This window comes from Gossypium hirsutum, chromosome A05, assembly GCF_007990345.1.
Source record: "Gossypium hirsutum isolate 1008001.06 chromosome A05, Gossypium_hirsutum_v2.1, whole genome shotgun sequence".
In the NCBI taxonomy this organism is placed as follows: Eukaryota; Viridiplantae; Streptophyta; class Magnoliopsida; order Malvales; family Malvaceae; genus Gossypium; species Gossypium hirsutum.
Genome location: NC_053428.1, coordinates 105,548,946 through 105,559,326, shown reverse-complemented (window position 1 = coordinate 105,559,326; position 10,381 = coordinate 105,548,946). Strand labels below are relative to the sequence as shown.

General features: G+C 33.2%; 2 protein-coding genes across 2 annotated transcripts; both read right to left on the bottom strand.

Moving 5' to 3' along the window:
- Positions 1-57: 57 nt before the first annotated feature.
- LOC107937163 (uncharacterized) lies at positions 58-6,130 on the bottom strand. The gene is made up of 10 exons (XM_016869998.2): positions 5,356-6,130; positions 3,797-3,894; positions 3,651-3,696; positions 3,381-3,463; positions 3,230-3,294; positions 2,258-2,319; positions 1,386-1,445; positions 1,134-1,166; positions 455-520; positions 58-356 (listed from the first exon to the last, which is right to left on the bottom strand). The coding sequence occupies exons 1-10, from the start codon at positions 5,806-5,808 to the stop codon at positions 312-314; spliced, it is 1,011 nt and encodes a 336-aa protein (XP_016725487.1). The 5' UTR covers positions 5,809-6,130; the 3' UTR covers positions 58-311.
- A 717-nt stretch (positions 6,131-6,847) lies between these two features.
- On the bottom strand, positions 6,848-9,013 carry LOC107937160 (ankyrin-1). Its single transcript, XM_016869994.2, has 2 exons — positions 8,714-9,013; positions 6,848-7,728 (listed from the first exon to the last, which is right to left on the bottom strand). Exons 1-2 carry the CDS (start codon positions 8,827-8,829, stop codon positions 7,125-7,127), a joined length of 720 nt encoding a protein of 239 aa, XP_016725483.2. The 5' UTR covers positions 8,830-9,013; the 3' UTR covers positions 6,848-7,124.
- Between the last annotated feature and the right edge of the window lie 1,368 nt (positions 9,014-10,381).

Sequence of the window (10,381 nt, the reverse complement as noted above, 5' to 3'; positions counted from 1 at the left end):
CAATTAAAAGTGTTTATTTTAATTCTATTTCTAATAGTTCTCAACTCAATGCCCACATATGCAAAGGTTGAACCAAAAACCGATTCAACTGCTAATATATAACTGAAAATAGCCAATTGAACTAAACATCAAATCATAATTCGTAAATTTAGAGCAAAATTAACTATCATTTACTCTTTTCTTTTTTTCTTTTTCTCTACAAGCTTTTTTACTTGCATTTTTAGTGGAAATGGGTGGAGAAGAAGTACTAAGGGTTGGGGTAGTAAGTTAAAATTCAGGGGCTACTTCCAAATAAACACCGAGCAAGCCGGTCATCTTTCACCCAACAATGATTCAAGAAGAGCAGCTTCTTCTTCCTGCCCCCAAAGGAAAAAAGAAAGGCAGAAAAATCAATAATTAGGTCATTTCAGCAGTAGATTGAAGAGTAAGGTAATTAATTAGTAGGGTGGCATACCACTAAGGCATTAAACTCAGTTTCCTCATCAATGGCACTCATGATAGCAGGGTCTTCCAGGAGTTCCTGTTACCACAAGATACACACTACTTTGAGCCGTACCATAAATATAAATTTGTGCTCACAAAAACTAGTTTAAAAAGCCAAAATGAGGGAAACAGTACAAGACAGCAACACCAATGCGGCATTCACTCCTTTCAACTGAGGAAACTCTTCCAATGCACGTAATATATATATATACACACAGAAAGAGAAATCAGTCTTAATGAATTCAACATTTGATACCCCTTCGGATGATTGCTGCCAAGCAAAATGCTCCCTTGCCTTGGCTCTCAATATGCTTCATAAAGCCCTCAAAATCATAATTTTTGTTTTTGATTAAAGTATCATATCCAAATTGATGTGGATAGATGGGAACTTTGTGAATTTAATCACACTAGCAGATTATTTAAGTTAGTGGATGAAGGCTTCTAAATGAGAATCAGCGTGTACATGCACATTAACATGCAAGTGAACACCAGGAGCAAGAGTGGTACATTGCAATAGGATATTTTTTTATAACAGAGCATGAATATATAGGACAAATTATTGTCCAGTTATAATCTAGAGGAACATAAAACAAAGTAGTCAAAGTACAAACTTCAATAATATCTATTGCAGGATGTAAAATGTTACTTACATCATCAGCAATTTGCAGAATTCCATTCTGATCCTGCAGAAACCAAAACCAGCTTCATCAGCTTTCCAATTCATAACCTTCATAGTGATTCTTTCTCATTTTTAATTTCCCTGTTAGTAGTTCTCGAGCTATTGCTTGTAGACACAAATTTAAATACAGACTTTAAACACTAGCATACAATTCAATAAATTTTGGAACTCCAACCGCATTCAAGTCCGAAAAAGTAGTTCTTTCAAGGATACATATAGTTACCTTAAAAGCAACAAATAGTAGTGGATCAGATGGTGTATAAATCATGTAATGGGCACCATCCTGCATTTGGTAAGAAATGTCAAATTAAATAATAATAAATAATAATGATGACAACTATGTTATTTACCTCTTTTCAAGAGCCAGCATAGTCACAAGCTAAAACCTCTTTTATAGTATATGTGTAGCAAAAACTCTCTCAGTGCAAAATTACTAAAGAATCTTTATTTGAATTCATTCTTCTTTCTTTTTTCTTTTCTTCCAAGAAGGTTAAATAGCTATTTTCGCTCCCATAGCTTTGAACAATTTAATGCATTGTATCAGGGAATTTACATTCTCTGTCATTGAACTTAGAATCAACTTTCATACAAGTCACAAATCTTTAATTTCATCAAATTACATCACTATACTTCCATTATTAACAAATTAGATCATTTATACTAATTTCATTTAAATAATTTTAATATAAAAGCTAACTCAAAATGCCTATGCAATTTATTTTCTGAATGAAGTCAACTAACTCCGAGATTTCATGCAGAGCTACATAAGCAAGTTGAGCCATTTTTTTTCATTAGAATTACGTAACATAATTAGCATTAGTGACCTAATTTATTAATAACAGAAGTTCAATGATGCAATTTGATAAAATTAAAAGGTTTGCAACATGCATGATAATTGATGCTATATTTGGGGACTCAGAATGTAAATTAAATTAGCCCATTCTATCTACAATTTCACATGTTATCTAAGCACCAAAAAACTTGAATGATAAAAACAACTACAGAGGGGGCATTTTATATCGAGACTTTGGTACCAAGAATAGAGTATAAAGCCTTGAATTTTGAGAATGAGTTTTGAAAATCGAGAGTTCTTACCAGATGGAAGCATGTAATCTCTATGCCTTCAGTTGGCAACCCATCTATATCTTGACCGTCATCTGCAAAATTTAAGAACCAGGCATAAACATATTATCTGAGACAACAGAACACTGAATAAGTACAGAAAAGACAGTAGAAAAAAAGTGATAGCTTGGACTTTAGAGACCCTAAGCCTTTCTTGATATTTCAATCCTATTATCAACAGAATACCTAATAAGTCTTGAAATATGAAATCTAAAAAGTGCAACACAACTTTACAGACCACCCTAATTCTAATTGCTGCATCATATTTCAATTGTAACACCTCAATAATTTCTCACCCCATTCAACCAAGCAACCCTCCACATTAGCACTTAGAATCCAAAAAGGGTCATGCTGTTATGTTATCTTAATTTAAGGTAGATTGAAAAATAATCGCCAAGGATAGCATCTCTCAATATTTGGAAGCTTCACTAAAAGAAGGATTCTTCCCCCAATTTTCTGCAATTCAGAGGAAAAAAGGAAGGGCAGAACTGAGTGCCTGAAAGGTTTCCAAACAAGCACTAGAATACCTAACCTCTAATGGTCTTTGCCTCGTCCTTCACCCTTAAGGATCCAAGGAGTAATCTAATTCAAACCTGGATTTCTTTCTTATATATGTTTTTTTTTCTTTTTAAAGGTTTATATGTGATTAAATAGGGAAAACTGCGACTTCATAAATCAATGGTCCTTTTGGAAGTATATGATTCAGCAACTATAGTTCTTGGCACAGTCATGATTAGGTTTTCTACAATTCCAAAACCTAAAAACATACTTATCACACTTCAGACTGCTGGAAAATCTGCATAGACAGATTTCTTCAGTTCAGCCAACATTAAAACTTCAGAGAAGTTGGCATGACTTCAATTTTGGAGAATGTCCAGTCATCCCTATGCTAGAAAATCGTGAAGAGCCAAAAGCAAAAGCATAAAGCTAAAAGAGGAAAGATGCCTGAGCGGAAATCGAAGATGTCATCTTCAGAGTAGCAGAATCCTCCTCGAGCTGTATAACAGAATCTGATGCAACATGAAGAAATTGGAATATAAATATATATTATCAAGAAATCAAGGAAAAACAAGCTACACTGATTTTATGAACATACCCACTGTGGACCAGATGCATATGTACTTTGGCAAGAGCATATTCAGCTGTAGGAAGAATAGCTTCAACTTCTTCATCACTGACCTGAAACAAAGAAGCATGAGTATTGGGTTCCAAGGTTGTACACCCTAAGGAAGAGGGAAAGATTAGCGAATGGCTATTAAGAAAGTTACTCCAAACTATATCTTTTACTGGCAAAATTCCACAGTTCAATAACAAGCCTAAAATGATTGAAGGCACGAATAAAACCAATTTGGCAGAGGACACATACAGCTGACCATCCATCGATATTTGTGCTCTTTAATATCTGAACAGGCCTGCAGAAGCCAATCTCTTATCAATAATATAGAGCCAGCAATAGTCAATGTCATATTTTCTGATGAATTAGATAGCCACAATTAGAGTAACAAGACATACATGTCAACTGGGCAGAGCAGCATACATTCATCACCCCTCGAACTTTTGAATACCCTCCTTATGACACACTCTAACGGGTTGTTGTTGACAGAATCAACCTGTCCATAATTTTTTAGAACTTTGTTAAATCTAAAGATTAAAAAAGAGAGAACTTACCCTTTTTTACTAAATAAAGAAATGGCAAGTAAATCACTCATTTAGAACAAGTTCTGAAATATGTATATAATCATTACAAGCATTAACTATTTGATGAACATGAAGAGCATCAGAACAAAATTGTCAAAGTATCACTTCAACCTTTCTTTCATTTGTACTATGAAGGATTCATTTGCATATTCTAATCCCAAGATAGATATAACTCTTTTTAATTAATGGTAGTTTTAGATATGGATTATTAAGCTGTGAAAATATGTAATCTTCAGACTTCCCTCTGGTTTCTTCCTATTTTCTATTTTCTCTCTCTTTCCCCTGCCTGTTCTACGTTAGAAACACCATTATAACCATAGTTTGGTTAGGGCATTGATTTAGCCAAGTTGGTGGCATTGCCAACACTGACATGTGTTGCAATCTGACCAAACCTCAAGCTAATTTCTATGTTGAGTCATATCAACAAGGATACTCAGTCTGAAATATATTTGGCTTTTACTAAGCTAGTCCTTACTTTTATCACTTGAAGCTATGTCTCTTTCTTTTCAGCTTATAAGCCAAACTCAAAGAAGGTACTAGGCTGGTCTTGACTCAAATAGTTTGCAGCACTAACCACACATAACCAAGCTCATCAATCATCAATAAGTAACTTCAAAACCTCAAGGTAGCTTCTCCAGTATTGAGAAAAGCTTCTTATGTCAAAATTAGTGAATCGTTTTTCCCAGTGCTAGAAACATCTGCATGATAATAGAGTCTAACAACACCATCTGTCATTGACACCAATATTTATAGACCTGTTGAAATAGCTATGATTCATTTACCTCAAATATCATTTATGCATGTTTATATGTACAAAAGAAGAGCCTTTTCTAAAAACTTAGAGCAGACAGCCTTGTACTAAATAGACACTTATAACATAATTAGTTAATCTATATGAAACTGAAGTTATGCATCTGCTCCATTAAATATTTTTGCAATGTGAATATGAAAAAATCATTCAAAACTATTATAATGTTATCTTTGGCACATGAATTTGAAGATTCAGGTTTCGATCTCATTTGCTATATAAATAGGGAGAAATATGTATACATTGTACACAAATAAGTTGAGATTCAATATGAAATTTATATTTACAAACTCATAAATATTATACGAATTTCAAATTTACTACTAAATAGCATCCAACAAATGAATGGATTTGAAAGATAAATCATTTATATTATATTTATGTGTGTTCTACTTCTATCAACAACTTACAATATTTCTGAAATCCAAGTTACCTTACCTAAAAGTATATTATTTTATGTTTTTTGAGTTTTAACTCTCAGAAACAAGCAAGTTGCAAAATCAACAACCAAACCTCAGCTAAGCTAAATAAAACTACAAAGGAGAGCTTAGAAAACAAAGCTTACGATGGTGGCAATTCTCTTGTTTGAGGCCATGAGAACCCTGCCAGGTTCGTCAACCACAAACCCAGCTGGCGGTTTGGGCAGCGGATGAGAATAATATGCTAAAGAACGCGTAGTAGTACTAGTAGAAGAAGAAGATGATGACCCTTCATCAAAATCATCATTTTCTTCCACAATCTCAACATCCCTCAAACTCATCTCCTTCAAATTACCATCATCATTCCCACTTTTCCCTTTTCTCCTCTTCTTATTCCCAGCTGCCGACGACGATCTTTTCTTGACAGGTCCACCCGTCTGGGGTTTAGCAGCAAAGCAGATAGGGAATAGCGCAGAGGCAGAACTGTTGGTGGGGTTTCGGCAGGGAACCCATATTGGAAACGAAGGGAGTGGGTTTTTATGGTGGAAACAAGGGGAAGCGAAAGAAGGTGTTGAAGTGAAGGAAATGGAGGACGCCATTTATTGGTATTATGGATTTTCTAGCTTTTTGTTTAATTTTGAGAATTGCAATACTCTTAACCGTAAATTTACAGTGAAAGAAGAAGATTGTGCAGATTCTAGTGTTTGTAGCAAAGGCACTGCAGCAGCGATGGTAGGCAGCAATGGATAAATTTGGGCCTCGCCTTCTTCATTTTCGTATATCATTATCAACAGCAGAAGCAGATATTTTGAAAGTTGGACTTGGACCGGTTGTACATGAGCGGTTCATTTCAAGTTGTTTGGTTGTAACCCAACCTTACAAAATCGGACCGATGATCAAATTGGTCAGACTTGTATATCCTACCAATATTGCAGATCAACGCATCAACCCTTTATACCAAATAGGTACTCCAGTTGATCTAGTTCAGTTTTGAACTTGACCCATATCAGGCCAATATTGCCTATGGGTCTAAATAAGACTAATGTTCATAAGTTATTCGAGTTTAATTCGAAAATTTTTTAACTTGATTTAGTAATTATCGAAACAAGCTTGAACTTGAATTATCGGTCAAGCTTAATCCGAGCATAATAATTTTCAACTCAAACGACTTGTAATTCTTATCAAACTTTTCATTTTTAATATATATTTTTAATGTTTTTATATTATTAAATTACATTATTAACGTTAATATATATTATTAACTTTAATCTTAATTAATGAATCGAGCTTGAGCTCGAACTTGAATACCTACAAGTTTAATCGAGCTTGAGTACAAAAATTAAAAAACGAACTTAATCTAGCTCAAACTCAAATAATTTGATTATATCTCGAGCTCAAACTTGTCAATATTTAAGCTCGATTCGGATCGACCATATTATTTTTAATCATTTTTAATATAATTAAAGTATAATCAATGCATAAAATAATAATTCACCTTTAAAGTTTTTTTACTCACAAAATACTAATCTATGTATTTATTTAAAACATATAAGATGTATTTACCTACCAATATGAAACTTTGGATCTTTTAAACAGATTCAGCAAGACCAAAATGTTAAAACAAAAGACAAGGACATATACCAAATCCTTAGTAAATTGTTATAGACTGTGTTTGGCGTAACTGCTCAAGTGCATCTGCTATCAAATTGCTAGCCACTTACAACTAAAAAAATGGCAATGTCTGCTGCCAGGAAGCTTGCTGGGTTCAAATCAAAACACACAAAAACCAAAACTTAGCGTAAACAATCTAATCGTAAGGCACTACTCCTATTGTTAGCGTTGCATTAACTGATTCACCATCTTGTAACAAATTTTGGTTCAAGCAATGCTCATGGATTCCACTCTAGCGTTGTCCTTATGGGGTATCGTCATCTTCCTGAGTGTCATCTTCACTGAGATGCTTAAGAACAACTCTTGGTTTCTTAGGTTCTGATACGCCTTCTGGTTTATTGTCATCACCTTTCCTTTTTACACTTTCCCCCTCTTGCCCGTCATGCTCAGCCACAGTAGCTTCATCATTGGAGTTTTCCGGTTTATCCAACGGTGGCCTTGAAGAATCAGGTTGTTCAACCTTCCTTTTACCACCCGTATTTACTTCCTCAGGGGCCTGTTCACGTTCTTTCAGTAATGACCGAATTTCTTCACTGACTGCAAGATCAAGTGGGGTTTTCCCAGCTTTGGTTTTGGCATCAAGACTTGCACCTTTCTTTAATAAGACTTTGATTACTTCTAGATGGGACCCTTGAACAGCATAGTGAAGTGGAGTGAATCCCTTGCGATTAGTGGCTCTCACTGAAACTCCTGATGAGAGCAGAGTTCGGACAACCTCTAGATGTCCTTTCTGCGCCGCAAAATGAATCGCACCCATGTCATCCATGGCAGCAGCACCGACATCAGCCTTGTGCTTGCAAAGATAACTCACTACCTGTGCTTGCCCAGCCCATGCTGCTAAATGTAGTCTATATCACAAGGTTACCGATGTCAAGGAAACAAATTGAAAAGTGGAAAGCTATCATGCATGGCGAAAACAGCAGGATCCAATCACTAATGATGTTACTGAGAAAAAATATATACAATACAAATCATTCAAAAAGTGCAGAATGCACATCGTTTGAGCATGGCACAATTCTGAACCGAGGACCTCTTTCTTACAATTCTGAACCGAGGACCTCTTTCTTAGTAGAGAGCTAATTAGGCTATGCATCCTTCACAACAATTGCAACATCTCAAGCAACAGGTATATTTTGTTCTAATTTTAACAGTCCACACAGTTACACCGGATCAATCCCCCATGGCCTAACATTGTAGTCACTAGAAACAATAAGCAACAGGAGGCAGCTCTCAGAATACAATCATGTCAGTGAAATTAGCTTAACGACAAGGTAAATATGCTATAACTTCAAGGAGGTAATCCAATAATCACTACTGAAAATGATATATACATACATAAACACTAGCACAAGCAAGGGTTCAGCAACATTTTCCAGCATGGGGACTCAACAAAAAGAATCCAGAATCTGAATTGAACTGGTGTTGCTAATTTGAGCAATGCTATTTCATTAATTGTCATTTGTGACTAATCCAAATAAAAAGCCTAAGAACATTTATTTCATTTGACTACTAGTCCTAGTCCAAAAACTTGGGCAATTTATTCAATGTTTGTTTTATGATTAGGAACTCATTCAAGCAAAGGCTAAATTTGCAGCCTTCAAATCAGTAACTACTGCCCAAGAGACCATAAAAAATCAAACCTCAAGAGAAGATAACATTCAGTTTAGATAATGGAATAACGGAATCGTGTGCGGGGAAGGGATATTGCAAAAATACAGCTAAATTATCAGCAAAGATTCCAAAAAGAAGAAAATAAAAAAATAAAATCAACGAAGGAAGGAAGGATTGGATAAGGATTAAGGATAGACAAGAATAGAATAGAGAATAGGATACGGAGTTCTGGAGTGCTTATCTCGGGAATTAACGGCCAAAGGGTTAGACGCCAGAATTGATTGAAGTTTTGAAAGGTCACCGGACCTGGCCGCTGCGTGTATATCTCCGCCGCTCATTCTTTTTTTTTTTTTTTAATTCAATCGATCCTCCACTGTTTTCACCCTTTCCTCCCAACAATACCAATTTACGCACCCTGTTCCTCTTTCGCTTCCCCTTTCATTTTAGGGTACTATTTAGTAAGCCGAGTTTACTCGAGTTCGATCACTCATTTAATTTTAAATAAATAGTTAATAAATAACTGACAAATATAACAATCGATTAAAAAATATATATATTTCATTGTAACAATTGATTTAAATATATAAATAAAAGATTAAAAAATAATATTTTAATATAACAATTGATTTAAATATATAAATAATTAATTAAAAAAATAATATTCTATCATAACAATTTATTCAAAACAAGTATATTTCAACGTGATAATCTATTTAAAAAGTAATATTTTTGAGAAATTTTAAAATCTTAAATCTTGAGTGGCCTATTTATATTGTAGGGAGGGTCATAATATATCTACAAATGGCTAAATTGCAAAAATTTTAAACATTGAGGGGCATGCCCCCTTGGGTATCTACTAAGCTCCGCCAATAAATGTTGACATGAGCTAGTATAATAACAAAATTAGCCCTCAATGTTTACCCATTTTATTAATTTAATCTTTAATTTTTTTAAAAAAATTACTTTTAATATTTACACACTATACAAATTTGGTCTTGATTTTAAAAATTAAGATAATGTAAGTTCAAATTTTAAAAAAAATTAAAATATATTTATACATTATACCAATTTGATCATGATTATAGATATTAAAAATATATATATAAATTAAAATTCAAAAATTATTAAAATTTATAAAAATATATAATCTATTCAAGAAATTATAAAAATAGGTGGTGTTAATCCTGAGTAACGCTATGAAAGGTTCCCTTTTCTTTTATACTTCCTTTTCCTTTTTAAATTTTTTTTATTGTGTGAATTTTGCATCTTCATTTTTTACTTGTGATCTTACAAATTATGTGTGATGAGCAAAAATGCGAAAGTATTGCAAGAGAAGTTGACGAACAAGGTGAGAGATTGAAGGGAAGCATGAGAATGAAAATGTGGGAAGTAAAAGCAAGAAACAATAGTAGAAAGATGGTGATAATGAGATTATTTTACATTGCAGGGTAAAGAAGATAATGTTATTATTATATTAATTGGATTAGAAAAATCAAATTGTGAATTTGTTTTTAAGTGATTTCCTCTTTAGTAGTATTATATAATTAATTGCATTTCAAATTCTAAAAATTCAGAAATACTCATGGTTTTTCTTTTGATTCAAATAAATAATCTAAATTAACAATGAAAACTTAAATGTAAAATTAATTCAGTTTTACAATTAAAAATAAAAGTCAAACTTATATAAACTCAAAAAGATAAGCATAAAAAAGTTATTTGATTAAACAAGGAAGAAAAATTGCCGTTGATTGAGAATGATGAGGAGGAAAAGTGAATGTGTGAAAATATATTAAATTTTAACAAATTTTAAATATGTATTTTTTTAAAATATTTTTTTAGTATTTTATATATTTTTATAAATTCTAATAATTTTTTATTTTTATATTAACG

Excerpts from the sequence above, each read along its gene's own strand:
- LOC107937163 (XM_016869998.2), bottom strand. The coding sequence starts at position 5,808 with ATGGCGTCCTCCATTTCCTTCACTTCAACACCTTCTTTCGCTTCCCCT. Across the intron at positions 3,697-3,796 it reads CTGCTCTGCCCAGTTGACAT|GCCTGTTCAGATATTAAAGA; the intron begins GTATGTCTTGTT and ends TGGCTTCTGCAG. Across the intron at positions 3,295-3,380 it reads ATGCATCTGGTCCACAGTGG|ATTCTGTTATACAGCTCGAG; the intron begins GTATGTTCATAA and ends ATGTTGCATCAG.
- LOC107937160 (XM_016869994.2), bottom strand. The coding sequence starts at position 8,829 with ATGAGCGGCGGAGATATACACGCAGCGGCCAGGTCCGGTGACCTTTCA. Across the intron at positions 7,729-8,713 it reads GATAAGCACTCCAGAACTCC|ACTACATTTAGCAGCATGGG; the intron begins GTATCCTATTCT and ends CTTGTGATATAG.